The sequence below is a fragment of the Babylonia areolata genome, chromosome 14 (assembly GCF_041734735.1).
Source record: "Babylonia areolata isolate BAREFJ2019XMU chromosome 14, ASM4173473v1, whole genome shotgun sequence".
Taxonomy (NCBI): Eukaryota; Metazoa; Mollusca; class Gastropoda; order Neogastropoda; family Buccinidae; genus Babylonia; species Babylonia areolata.
In genome coordinates, this window is record NC_134889.1 from 28331965 (window position 1) to 28346964 (window position 15000).

Here is a 15000-nt window from a genome sequence, read left to right on the forward strand (position 1 = left end):
TTTATATAGCGATGAATCGTGTGCAGAGACAAATCAAAGCGCTTTCGCACCAGCCATTCACACGCATGCATAACTCTAAAACTGGAGAAACCGAAGACAAGGAAGAGGCAAGGAAGGGAGGCTATTTCGGGAAGAGGTGGGTTTTAAGGCCAGACTTGAAAGAGCTGAGTGTGGAGACTTGACGAAGCGAAAGAGGAAGTTCATTCCAACTGCAAGGTCCAGAGATAGAGAAAGAACGACGGCTAACAGTCGATGATAGGGTAGAACTCCGATCAAACATCGCATCCCCTGGTAAGTCTCGTTTAATCAGTTGATTACATCAGGAGGTCAGTCACTGATCCTCATCTGGACTTCTTCTTCGTGGGATAAAACTATCAACATGTCAGATTTTGTTCAAATCAGATCGTATCGCTTACGACTGCAAAAGGGCCATTTCAGGGCTGATCACCTGTCAAGTTCTTAAAGACCAGTCGAGGAACACAAATTAATGTTGAACGGTTGACTAAAACTTTAAAAGAACCGCTACTAGCATCACCCACTTATCGCTTGACTCATATGAAGAGGGGCAACAACATGATTATATTACCTAAACTGGAATTACACACACACACACACACACACACACACACACACACACACACACACACACACACACACACACACACACACACACACACACACACACACACACACACACACACACACACAACCAAACAACAACAACAACAACAACAACAAAACCGTAGGCAATTTCTCTCTGCGAAACGATGGAAAACGGAAAACGTAGAGGTTGACATGTATATATCGTTTGACAACCTTCACACGCTAGAACATGTGAAATTGGAGTTACGTTATGACGAGACACACCACACGAAATACAATGACATTAACCTTGAAAGCTTTCGTTTGTTTGTGGACATGCACAGAACTCATGTAAAGCTGTGACCCATTCTGCTCGAGGTAAAACTTGCGTCAAGACGTTCATCTAGTGATTTTCCTGAAACGTGAAGACTTTAGTGGCCACAAGATACATTGACTTTTTTTTTTTTCTTTTTTTTTTCTTTTTTTGTGGAGTGGTTTCTTAGGCAAGGAAATCTTATTATTATTATTATTATTGTTGTTGTTGTTGTTGCTGTTGCTGTTGTTATTCATCTTTTGTTTTATTTACATATGATGTTCGTCCTTCGGATTCGAAGCTATTTGACAGCGAAATTTTGCTGCTTTTAAGAATACAAGTTTTAAGACATGAAAAGTCTACTGTTGTTTATATTTTTATATTTTCCTGGTCTTGGTATTTACCTCAGTGCTCTCTGCAAGGAGCAGTGCCCAGGACACGAAGAGAGTGTGAACTATGTATATATATATATATATATATATATATATATATATATATATATCTTTTTTTTTTCATTTTTGTTTCCACTTTTGATAAACTGACATGTGTACATATATAAGGAAAGAGGAAATAAAATAGATGAAACACGAAAAAAAGATTATGAAAAAAAAAAATGACGTATATAGTATTCTGAGGAAAACCCACTTCAAGTAAAAGTGAATAAATAATCTAAATAAGCCATTCAACTATATGTGAAACATCCATTCCACCCAAAATGTATGATTTATAAAATTATGATACGTTCACGTATACACCCAATTTACTTACTGTGCTTTAGTTAAGTTGTGTTTTTATTTTGCACATATGATACATTGATTTTCTATACTTGTGAATAAAGGATAAACATTAAAACAGACCTAAGTCTCGTGCCAGCTGATATTTGCACCATTATTTCGCACACATACACATACAAATCTTGAAGTCTTAAGATTTAGACTTTACAATTTTAGTAGCTTTTGATTTTTTTTTTAAAGTGTTTTTATATGTTATTTCCAGCCAAAGGTAAGTATGATACCTACTTTATCTTGAAACTGTATATTTCACATTAGACCATCAATCGCGTTATAGGTCTGTTTGTTTGTTTGGTTGTTTTGGGGTTTTTTGTTTGTTTGCTTGTGTTTTTTTTAAATGTTGTAACTTGAAATGATATTTCAAAAGAGTGAATATCCTTTTGGACGCATTTATCTAATTTACATTCCCAAATAGGATTAGCAAATCAAGAACTGAACCTGGAATTACATCAGTGTGGAAACCAAAAATCATTTTATGTTCACTTAGTTTTTAATTTGCACAAATATAGTACATCTTGGTTTCTTGTGTGTGTATGTGTGTGTGTGTGTGTGTGTGTGTGTGTGTGTGTGCGTGCGTGCGTGTGTGTGTGTGTGTGTGTGTGTGTGTGTGTGTGTGTGTGTGTGTGTGTGTGTTTAAACAAATCTTCTTGGCGTAACCAGAAACGTTTAGACTGACCGCATGGCCAAAAATACGCTCGATACTTTCTTTTACTACAATTATTACTACTAACTATTCCCATCTCTTAAAAAAATCAAAAGAAAACAAAACAAAACAAAAAAAAGAAAAAAGTTAAAAAGAAAAAAAAAGAAAATAAAACATTGAAAAAATCTACATGTGTTCCAATGATGCTGTGTAGTATGGGAAATTGCAGCCACATTCATGTAAGAAATTCTCTGCGTGTGTGTCCGACACCAATGTCCAGAGTAGACTGGAGTTTATTTTGGATTTTGACATGTTTCTTACATAGCAAAGCATTTTTCTAGTCCAGTTTCATTTCAGGAGGAGGAAAGCATGGAGGATGAAAAATTCCGAGAACAAGGCACCGAGTTGCTGAATTACATCATCTCCTACAAGAACACTTTGCGTTCCCGGCGTGCCTTACCGGATGTGGAGCCTGGCTTCATGCGTGGCCTGATCCCTGACAGGGCCCCAGAGGACCCAGATGACTGGGAGGACGTCTTGAAGGACGTGGAGAGGGTCATCATGCCTGGGGTGGGTTGGAACTCTTTTCTTTTTTCTTTTTTTTTTCCTTCTCTTTTTCTTTTCTTTTTCTTTTTTTCTTTTCTTTTTTTTTGGGTCTCAGTTGCATGCAGGTCATGGAACGCCCGCTTTTTTTTTTTTTCTTTTTTTTTAGTGCTTCATATGTCTTCTTCATTGGCCCCCCAAAAAAGAAACCAAAGAAAGTCTTTTTTTCTTTTTTTTCCTCTTATTTTTATAACTGTTTTTTTTTCTTTTTTTTCTCACATAATTTTCTTTTCCATGAATCCTCATTTTCTTTTCAGTTGTTTTGTTGGGTTTTTTTTCCCTGTCGTCTGGCGCAACAATTCCTCCAGGGTGTCTTGCGGCATGCGCAACAATTCCTCCAGGGTGTCTTGCGACATGCGATCTAGGAATGTTCAGTGACTATACATCTGTCTGGGTTTTTTGTTGCTGGTGTTTGGGTTGGTTTTTTGTTTTTGTTTTTGTTTTTTTGTTTGTTTGTTTGTTTTGTTATTGTTGTTGTCGTTGTGGGTTTTTTTGTGGTCTTTTTTGTCTTGTTTTGTCAAAACTTTCCCTCGTATACTTGTTATTGCGTGACCTTATTTTGTTTGACAGTTTTGAACCTGTTTTTTCTTTGTTTGCTTCACACACACACACACACACACACACACACACACACACACACACACACACACACACACACACACACACACACACACACACACACACACACACAAGTCCAGTAAAATTACTTCTTTTTTCATATACATATGCGGTTAAAGTGAGGCCAATATTGAGCAACAGACGAAAAGATTAAGAGACGCAGGAAAAAAAGAAGAAAACAAACAAACAAGCAAACAAAAAACCAAAAACAAACAAACAAACAAACAAAAAAAAAACCAGAGGGCAAAGCGAAATACAAGTAAACTAAACTTCAAACGAAATATAGGCATGACTATTTTCGTAACCTCTTAATCCAGCCCACAGGTCTATTTATACACATGACGTTGAAATCAAAACCTAAGCGGTCGTTTAGAATGTTTTGCTGGACTGGCCAAGCTGTAAGCACAGTGCGTATGAATTCGCTGCTCCTGTATGACCATAAAAGGCGACGCGACCTTTGATATTAATGTTGCTGTTGTATATCAAAAGGCACGCGGATTGATGGCGTATTGTTATGTTCTTAACTTTTTTCTTACAAAGAACAGTTACTGCACTTTCTGTTTTGTTTTGTGATTTTGTCCCTCAAAGTTGATGGTCTTGTCACTGGGATAATCGGTGTTTGTTCCTAGGAAGTCATTGGATTTGCTGCTAATAGTTGTTGGTTTTGTCGCCGAAGGTTGTCAGTTTTGTCGCTGAAATTTGTTTGGCTTTATTGGCGAAATCTGTTGGATTTATTGCCGAAATTTGTTAGTTGTTTTGATTGTTTATTTATTTATAGTCTGTTCATCTAGGATGATGATATTAGACTGAAAATAAATGATATTATTATTATTATTTGGATTAATATCATTCCTATCATAATGATGATTGTTAGTATTAATTAGAAATTGACATTTCTGTATATTCGAATGAAGGGAGAGGGGACTAAGAAAGGAAGAGAGACAGACAGACAGACAGAGAGAGAGAGAACAGAATGTGGAAAAGATAGAGTACAAAATCTAAAATGAAGAGGGTGAGTGTCAGTGATTGGAGAAAGAAAAAACATAATATTGGAAGGGTGTGTGAGAGGCGGGACGGGGGAAGCGGGATTAGAACAAAAACAAAAAAATATCAGTAATCAAATATCGTATATATGCACCACTTCTGCAGATTATTATTTGAAAAGAGGTTCATGTGGGGACCTACAATAAGCAATTAACTGGACTATTTAACACATAACTAGCTAACGTTAATAAAGAACAGTTTGAAATATATAACTTTTTCCAAAAAATGTTAACATTTGAAACTGGTAACACGTGTTCCGTAATTTCTGGAGGCAAAAAAGGTTTCATTACTAAACAGCGGGTTAAAACGTGCTCTACCGTTAAACGTCCCTTGCAAATGCATTCAATATTTTCACAATATTTTGTGTATGGGGCATTTAGTAATAACCTAAATGCCATGCTCTTAACAGCCCTGCCAGTTCTTTTAGCATTTAATAAGGCAGAAGTGTTAACTTCTAAAGACAGAAAGGAGTTTCGCATATTTCTTTCAACAATATTACACATTTCAGATGATGATAAACGATGAGGAAGTTCAACTGCATTTAAAGCGTTTTTAGCTCCAAGCTTTGCAAGATGATCTGCACGTTCAATAGAGAAAAACCCACAGTGTGAGGGACTCCAGCACATTTCAATATTAGTTCCTCTCATTTGAATACAGTGAAACAAAAATCTTATTTAAAAAATGATGTTATGATTAATGTTCGTACAACCTGATTTGATAGACTGCAGAACTGATTTTGAATCGACACAAAATAAAACATTAATCAAGTTTAGGGGCAGATCAATTAGATATGTTAATGCCATAAGGATGGCAATTAATTCAGCTGTAAAAAATTGAGAAGCCCTTTCCAATATGATATGACTTTTCAATTTTCAAAGCAGGAATTGCATATCCAGAACCAGCAAACTGATTTTCCAGAACAGAACCGTCTGTATATATTTTTAAGTGGTGGGGGTATGTTTCAGACAAGTGTGTATTGACTCGAGAAGCTATTATATTGGGATTTTCATCTTTCTTAACGTCACAATATTTAATGTCAAAAGATGCTCCCGTTAATTTCCATAATGGAACTGGTGAAGTGCTCATAATCAGAGCAACATTTTGTGGATCAACATTTGATCGATTAATAGTATCTGACACGTATGTAGAAATAGTTTCTAGATTTCTGTTCCGTTTCGCTCGTTTCGAAAAAAGTTTGTCAGGTCGTATATTAATCTCAGTTTTGACAGAATTTTCTGTAGCATTTGCTCTAATTACATATTTTGCCGATACTAGCTTTCTTAATTCATTAAGAGGTAGTATTCCTGCAGCTCTATGCGACTGTAATGTGTTCGTATGAAACGGAACACCTAGGGCCAACTTTATGGCTTTGCTATGTAAGCTTTGCATTTTTTTAAGGAAAGCATTCGGAGCAGAGAAAAATACCTCCCGTCCATACGTCAATCTAGATCTTGCCAGTGCAGTAGCGAGATGAATAAGTGCTTTTAAATCTTGACCCCAAGGCTGTTTACTGACGATTTTAAGAAAATTTAAGCTTTTCATTGCTTTTGATCTCATGTTTTCTAGATGTTTCTTCCAATTTAGCTTTGGAGTAAAATAAACGCCAAGGAATTTGACCTCAGATTTGTAGAAGAGTTCTCTTCCATCAAGAGGAAAAGTTAGTAATTTTGGGGGGCAGCACCATTATTAAAAAGTATCATGTGTGTCTTTTCAGTTGAAAACTGTAATCCATTATCTTTCTTATGAATGTTTAATTTATCAAGTTCTGATTAATATAAATTGTTAATGGGATTGATATAAAGCAGGCCCGTTTTCTTTCGCAAAGTTACGTTCATCCAAACTGCTATATCATCAGCGTATTGGGCGAGATTATAGATTTAGACAAATATTTTGGCAAATCATATAACATTTTGTTGAACAGAAATTATAGGGGAAATTATAGAACCTTGCGGAATGCGGAATACCCATGTTAACTGATCTTGAAGACGACAAATTTGTTAGTTTGCTGCCGAAAATTGTCGGAATTACACCGAAAGTTATTGGTTTTATCGCCGAAAGTTGTTTTCTGTTGTTACTTTTTTTTTTTCTTTTTTTTCCTTCTTTTTTTGACCGAAAGTTTTGATGGTGAAAGTTGTGGGCATTTGTCACTGAAAATTATCGACTTATCACTTGAATTTGTTGGGGAAAATTTTTTGGCTTGTCAAAGCTGCTTTATAGTTGTTGACTTGTAGCTGAGAGTTAGTTGACTTGTCACTCAAAGTTAACTTGTCACTCAGGGCTAATGACTTGTCACTTAAAATTTGGGATTTTTTGCCGCTGAAAGTTTGTGATTTTTGTAGCTGATGATTTAGTGAGTTTGTGGCTGTTGTATTGTTGCAGGTGACTCACTGGCAGTCACCGAAATTTTTCGCCTACTATCCAACCACTTCCTCCAACCCCTCCTTGCTGGCGGACTTGCTGTGTAACGCCATCAGCAGTAACGGCTTCTCATGGGTGAATCACACGGTTTTTTTCTTTTTGTCCCCCCCCCCCCCCCCCCCTTTTTTAATATATATTTTTTCTTCTTCTTCTCGTTCGTCAGAGGGTCACCCCAGTCTACTTTTTTTTTTAATTCTTAGTTTTTGCGTGATTTCTCTGATGGCCAAAGTTCTGATGATCATTCTGTAAGTTATCACTGCAGAACAGGCAGCCAGACAAGAGAACATCTGCTGCAGTCCTGCCCGCTCCACCAAGCGCTCCGAGAGAAAAACTGGCCCGACCCAATCCCAGCGGCCCGGAAGCTCTACGGAGGACTGGAGGACCTGCGACGTACTGCCGCCTTCATCGAGGAGACGGGGGAATCCATCTGATAAATGACGAACGAGACAACAATCCGACATCACCATTCCTTCACTCAATGTCCATCCGAGCATACTGTGTTCAAAAAGATGTGAACTAAAAATAGTTCCATTTCACTTAGTCGCTGCTCGCGATAAGTCACATAATATAATACTTTGCACTACAAATGACTGACAAAAATGATAAACTTTCATTGTTCTCTGTGGTTACCAGTCATGCATTTAGCACCTCATATGTATAAATGTGTATTTTCGTAATGACCCAAACTAATCTTAACATTGAAAAACAATGATGATGATGATGATGATGACGATGATTATCAACAATGATGACAATGATGATAATGACATTGACAATGATGACAATAACACCAGGCGTCCTGTCCTTCATGCACGGAGCTGGTGGTACTGATGACAATGAGAATGACAATGGCGACAATGACAGTGACAATGATGATGGCAATGACAATTATAATGATGATGACAATGACGATGATTCCAGGCACCCTGCCCATCCTGCACGGAGCTGGTGGTACTGATGATGATGATGATGATGATGACAATGATGATGACAATGATGACAGCAATGATGACAATGATGATGATAATGATGATGAAAATGATGATGACGATGATTCCAGGCTTCCTGCCCTTCCTGCACTGAACTGGAGGTACTGATGATGATAATGATGATGATGACAATGATGATGACAATGACGATGATTCCAGGCATCCTGCACTGAACTGGAGGTACTCATGATCATAATGATGATGATAATAATAATGACAATGACAATGACGATGATTCCAAGCGTCCTGCACTGAACTGGAGGTACTGATGATGATGATAATGATGATGATGACAATGGTGACAATGACGATGATTCCAGGCGTCCTGCCCATCCTGCACTGAACTGGAGGTACTGATGATGGACTGGCTAGGGCAGATGCTCAACCTCCCCCCCTCCTTCCTCTTCTCCGGCCCTGGGAACGGCGGTGGCGTCATACAGGTAGGACGTCATGATGACGTCATACAGCTTGGTAGGATGTCATTATGAAAGGGTGCTTTGAACAGGGGCGGGGTGGTGTTGTATGTGGTAATGGAGCTGTATTTTTCTGAGTGACATTTTTGTATGTCTATATGCGGAAAGCGGCGCTGGTGTGGGGACAAGGCCTGCACATTGACCTGGGAGATCGGAAAAAATCTCCACCCTTTACCCACCAGGCGCCGTTACCGAGATTCGAACCCGGGACCCTCAGATTGAAAGCCCAACGCTTTGACCACTCGGCTATCGCGCCCGTCAGTGACACATTTTACTTGTTGCCCAGAGCTCTGCCAGCGAAGCCACCCTGATGTGCCTGCTGTCAGCCCGCACCTTGTTCTTCAAGAAGGAGAGAGAGAAGAACCCCGAGCTGACCATGGGGCAGCTGGTGGACAGTCTGGTGGCTTACTCCTCAGATCAGGTGTGTGTGTGTGTGTGTCTGTGTGTGTCTGTGTCTGTGTCTGTGTGTGTCTCTGTGTGTGCGTGTGTCTGTGTGTGTCTATGTGTGTGTGTGTTAGAGAGAGAGAGAGAAGAACCCTGTGCTGACCATGGGACAGTTGGTGGACACTCTGGTGGCTTAATTCTCAGATCAGGTTTGCGTGTGTGTGTGTGTGTGTTGGGGGAGGAGGGTGTGAGTGAGTGAGTGAGTGAGTGAGTGAGCGCGTGTGTGTAAGAGAGAGTATATGTTGTGTGTGTGTATGTATGTGAGTTTGTTGGGGGGAAGGGGGGGCAGAGAGGGGCAGATGCTGGTGCGAATGAGTGTGTGAGTCGGGGGAAGGGGGTGATGGGTGGGGGGGAGACGGTGGCTGTGTGAGCGAGTGGTGGTAGTGGTGTGTGTCTATATGTTTGTGTGTGGGTTCGGGGAAGGGGGGTGTGTGAGGGCGAATGGGTATGCGTGGGTGTGTGGAGGAGGTAGAGACGGAAGTGGGTATGGTTGGTGTGGGGGATAAGTCAGAGAGGGGGAATCAGCCTAACAGGCAGACTGACACGCAGAGAGACAGGAATGAGACGACAGGTGAACAAACAGGTGGACTGCTGCTGAGATGAGGTGAGGTGGAGTTGTGGACAGGAGTTGGTGTGGGGACGAGTCTGATAGACAAGAGAAAGACAGAAGAAGAAGACGACGAGAAAGAGGAGGAAGAGGAGGATAAGAAGAGGAGGAAGAAGAAGAAGCACATTTTAAAAAGCGTCTCATGTTGATTACAGGCCCACTCCTCAGTGGAGAGGGCGGGTCTGATCGGAGCAGTGCGCATGCGCAAACTGGAGACTGACGAGAAAGGATCGCTGAGAGGAGCCACGCTGCAGGCGGCCATTTTGGAGGACAAGGCCAAAGGATTGGTCCCTTTCTTTGTGAGTCTTGCGGGTCACCTTCTGTATTTTCTTCGCATTTTTGAATTGGAATGAAATGAAAATCAAACTTTTAATCGTTCTGCGTAATCTTATTGGACAATGTTAACACTTAAGTGATCAATTTGACAAACTGGACAAAAACGAAGAACATTTTTTAGACAAGTTTTTTTTTTTTTTTTTTTTTTTTTTTTACTCGAGTACGTGTTTATTGTGAACATTTCAAATACCCAGAATGAAGTGATGTATTTCAAGTGATAGCACTGCGGATAAACTTTTGTGTTTTTCTCCCAAAAATGCATTGGCTATGATTCACCCTCTGTATCCATCAGATCATGTCCATGTTTAACATGCAATATGCTAGCAATACACCCCTATGAATGCGGAATGTTTTTAACCATCCAACCATAATAGAGACATGATGACAGCAAATATTTTACGACGAAGCATCCACGCCTAGCGCTGTCTTGTGCGTTTGGTGTAGTTTTCTGGTTGCATAACTGGATAATTCACAGTGTTTTCAATGCTTTTGTCAGCGTTTCCTTAGACATTGCTGTGATGTTCCATACTGTCTGGGCGGAGAAACCAGAGATCTTTTTTTGTTTTTGGTGTTTATTTTGGGTTGGTTTTTTTTTCAGATCGCCACAGTTTCCGGATCAACGTCTTCCTGTGCTTTTGACAACTTGAAAGAGCTCGGCCCTGTTTGTACGTATTCTTTACTTACTTATTCCAGAGATTCTGATTTAATGTGTACTATGTCTAACCAATCAAAGGAAGATGAAGTGCATTCTGTTCTCAGTTGCGAAGCGCTCAAAGTTAGACATTTGAGGAAAAATATATTCGGCCCAGACATTATCGACACCCCCTTGCCTCTTTAAATTGGCTTTATTGTTATCGTGTACTGACAATAGTGTTGTTAGAAATATGTCTATATATGTTTTTTTAAACCTTAAAGTATATAGAGAAATTGCTGTATCTTAGTCTGATGAAAGACTTGTAATATTCATTTCTGTGTGTTATCCAGTCCATTTGTTTGTTCATGATTATTTGTAGCCCGTTAGATCTTGTTCACATTCCCCTTCACGAGGGGCTGAGGCCTGGTGTGAATAAACCATCTTCAGTTTTCTATCTCCAAAGTGAACAGAACACCATATTGCTATCTGCCACGAGACGGACTGACGCGGCTAATGTATTTGTTTCCACTGGCCTTTCAACGACCTTTTAAAACTCTGTCAGGCCAACAGACTGTCATGATCGAGTGATTTTATATGCCAGTACCGTGGCCGTCGTCAGTAAGAACAGCAATAACAACAACAACAACAACACCACTACTACCACTACAACAACAACAACTACTACTACTACTACTACTACTACTAAATTTATCATTATTATGGTATCGTATCATTGGAAAATAATACACGATTGTTATCATCATCATCGTCATAATGATAATAATAATAATGATGATGATGATAATGATATCGATAATAATAACAACAACACTAATTATAATAATAGTAATTGATTTTGATGATAATAAAGAATCTTATTATTGTTATGGTATCGCGCCAGTGAAAAATAATGTATGATGAATATTATTATTATTATCATCATCATCGTCATTGTATTAATAATACCAAAATACTCCAGTAAATTGCAGTCATGACACAAAAGCATCAATACAGTTGTCTGTGGACAAGAAAATGTCCAATACATTTCAGACATACAAGAAAATGTCCAGTATGTTTCAGACATACAAGAAAATGTCCAATACATTTCAGACATACAAGAAAATGTCCAGTATGTTTCAGACATACAAGAAAATGTCCAATACATTTCAGACATACAAGAAAATGTCCACCAGCGAAGTGTTAGCGTCGCGGACTGACGGCTGGGAGGACGCGGGTTCGAATCCCAGCGGAGGTGGGTTTTTCGGCCCGTGGCCGGCTCCTACCCAGAGTTGAGTGTGCTGTGGACTTAAATGGGGAGACTGGGACCACACAGTCGAGTGTCATCCACTTCAAGGATGCGCCTTTGGGTGTGTTGCTCTAATTACTTGACCAACACTGCAAGTGTCTATATCTCTCGGGCCTGGTTAACGCCGGGATATCATTATGACAGGAAGCGTAGAGTACAGCCTTGTCACGCAGTCCCAAACAAAAATGGACCTCCACAGCAACATCGTCATCATCATCGTCATCCTCCTCCTCTTTCATCGTCATCAATATAAACAAAATAGTCTCAAAGTCTGTGGCCTTTCATGCCCTACTCTCATGGTGACCTCAGTTTCGATACCCCTCCACTTCCGTGCTTGGGGTGAGTCCTGTCAATGTCGTCAGTGTCGGCAGATTCATGGGGGGCTGTTGTTTGAGGGACGTGGTGGCGGTCTCCACTCTGGGAGGGACGCTCACTCAGTCTGGCTCCGCGACTAAGCCATTATTGTCGTTAGTAGGGGGCTTAGTAGGTGGTGTCCTAAGTACGTTACAACAGAACAGGCACCACTGAACACCACCGAAGTGACTCAGCAGCAGCGCAGGGTCTCCTCTGATGTGTGGCCTCCTGGCGACCTAACATCGATGGTTCCCTGTGGACTGCCGACGCTGGAACTACAACAGACGAACCCGGGTGTGGCCGTGTATGGGGGAATCTAAATGGGCGGCCACTGAAACGGTGCAGATGATGGGGCAGCAAAAAAAAAAAAAAGAGAAAGAAAAAAAAAGAAAATGTCCAATACATTTCAGATATACAAGAAAATGTCCAATACGTTTCAGATATACAAGAAAATGTCCAATACGTTTCAGATATACAAGAAAATGTCCAATACATATTTCAGATATACAAGAAAATGTCCAATACGTTTCAGACATACAAGAAAATGTCCAGTACGTTTCAGATATACAAGAAAATGTCCAGTACGTTTCAGATATACAAGAAAATGTCCAATACATATTTCAGATATACAAGAAAATATCCAATACATTTCAGACATGCAACTGAATCAGAATTTGCGTGCATGGGTAATAGTGCCGCAGCTGAAAAACGCTCTATAATATCAAAATCCATTCAACAATAAAAAGGAAGTCAAGCAGATGATGCTTAGATTAGACTGAAATGCATAAAAGAAGCGTCACACGTACTTGATTAAACACACGCACGCACACGCCCACTCCCAACCCTTCCTTCCACACACGCACGCACGCGCGCGCGCATGCATGCACGCATGCACGCACGCACTCACGCACACAAACGCACAAGTGAAGATATTAATTTGTAACTTGTCAGCCACGCCATCATCATCATTATCATAATCATCACTATCATCAGGATGATCGTCATCGTCGTAACTAACACCTTTTTCGTCAGCGTTGTGTTTCTTCTTCTCCATTGAACAAAATGCCCTCTAAAAAGAACAACTTTATTCTACCCGTACTTGTCACTTGATCAGTTGCCCAGGTTATGTTTAGCTGGTCAATAACTCAATCAATCTATCAATCGACCGGTCAATCAGAAAGTCAGCCAGCCATCGATCGGTTTTCTAAAGCGATTTGGGATTGTCAGTGTCAGTATCAACTGAGACTGAGCGTTGCTTTCAGGCCAGGAACACGGAGTGTGGATGCACATTGATGCTGCCTATGCTGGAAGTGCCTTCATCTGTCCCGAGTTTCGTCCCTTGTTGGATGGAGTGGAGGTATTCTCTCTCTCTCTCTCTCTCTCTCATGAAATATGAAATTATATTTCATTATTTCATTCTCTGTGTGTGTGTGTGTGTGTGTGTGTGTGTGTGTGTGTGTGTGACGTTGACGATGGTATTTCTTCTGCTGCTGTAAGTGCAAAAACAACCCCAATAACACCGGTATGGCTCGATGTCTTTTCAACCATCGCCTTTTTGTGAAGATGCTGCATAAGAGAAGGCCATACGCCTTATTAAACATTTTAGCAATATTGGTCGGCTACGTTGTAAAATCTTTCTCTTTTCTTTTCTTTTTTCTTTCTTTTTTTTTTTTCTCTCTTTTTTTTAAAGAAATGGTCATCGTTTACAGTTGATGTTTTAAACAGTGACAGATATAATTCATTTTTTAAAGCAAATTAAACATCAAGCATTTATTGATATCTAACCATGATCAGGTCATTCCGCCATGTTGGTGCCGAGCGTGCCAAAGCTACAGAGGAAATATCTTCTGGCGAAATATAGAACGTAGCCATTGGCTTAATAGTGGCATTCATCACGGGCAAAATTTGAGAAGACAGACAACACCATTCATCATTTTTTCTTCATTCCCATTGATTTTTTATCGTTGGGCTGAGGAGGGAGGGCGTGGGAATGGGAAGGGGGGGGGGATTCAGGGAAGGCGGTTTTATCGTTGGATAAAGGAGGGCGGGCGAGGGGATGGGGGTGGGGGGCGGAAGAACGTTCCAAACGACACAGACTGCATCGATATTAACGAAGAGAGTGTGCATGATAATTCCAGCTGAGAGGGTCGAGAAGGAGCAGGAGGAACGAAAGATACATGGCTTTACATCCAATGTTAATCACACGGTGGCTGGTTCATGGACAGGACATTTTATGATACGATCATACACTCCCTTGGGGAAAATCCGCGTTCGAGGTCAAAGGTCAAGGTTGCAGTTGTCTACCAATGAAAGCGTCCTGTTGCAAGATGGCATGCTTTGCTGTACCGCCCCTCCCCCCCCCCCTCCTCCCCCCCTTTTTTTTTTCTTTTTTGAAAATTTTTATTCCACAATTGCCGTGTCAGATAAAATGTGTGTACGTGTCACATGTCATTCTTGGAAACCTTCTGAGGAAATCCAGTATTTTGATTCGATTTGTAAATGTTACATAGACTCAAACAGAACGTGGAATGACTCGGTCTCTTTCTTTAAATATTATTTTCATTTTTTCCCCCTCTTTGTTTTATCTTTAAATTGCACGTAGACTGGGCAAGAAGTGGGTCAACAGGTCATTTCACGTTATTTTAATGGACATGTTAACATCAGTTGTTTTTGTTTGTTTGTTTTTGTTTTTGTTTTTTTGTTTGTTTTTTGTTTGTTTTTTGTTTTGTTTTTGTTTTTGTTTTGTTTTTTTTGTTTTGGTTTTTTTAGAACTGACGGGTAATCATCTCTGAAATGGCCAGTGTGCGGTTGGCTGGGTATTACCAACATTGGTTTGTTCCAATGT

At 40.0% G+C, this 15000-nt stretch overlaps 1 protein-coding gene across 4 annotated transcripts in view; it reads left to right on the forward strand.

Annotated features, from left to right (window-relative positions):
* Nucleotides 1-878: 878 nt before the first annotated feature.
* Nucleotides 879-15000, forward strand: part of LOC143289972 (aromatic-L-amino-acid decarboxylase-like) — a 30811-nt gene continuing 16689 nt past the window's right edge. For 2 of the 4 annotated variants that reach the window (XM_076599253.1, XM_076599256.1), the window contains exons 1-8: nucleotides 961-1085; nucleotides 2687-2899; nucleotides 6974-7087; nucleotides 8322-8441; nucleotides 8761-8895; nucleotides 9681-9824; nucleotides 10460-10526; nucleotides 13418-13512. In XM_076599253.1, coding sequence (XP_076455368.1) covers nucleotides 2699-2899; nucleotides 6974-7087; nucleotides 8322-8441; nucleotides 8761-8895; nucleotides 9681-9824; nucleotides 10460-10526; nucleotides 13418-13512 — 876 coding nt within the window. In that variant the 5' untranslated portion in view covers nucleotides 961-1085; nucleotides 2687-2698. Of the gene's footprint in view, nucleotides 1086-1486; nucleotides 2900-6973; nucleotides 7088-8321; nucleotides 8442-8760; nucleotides 8896-9680; nucleotides 9825-10459; nucleotides 10527-13417; nucleotides 13513-15000 lie in introns of those variants that run through there. The other 2 variants (XM_076599255.1, XM_076599254.1) reach the window with 2 other exon arrangements.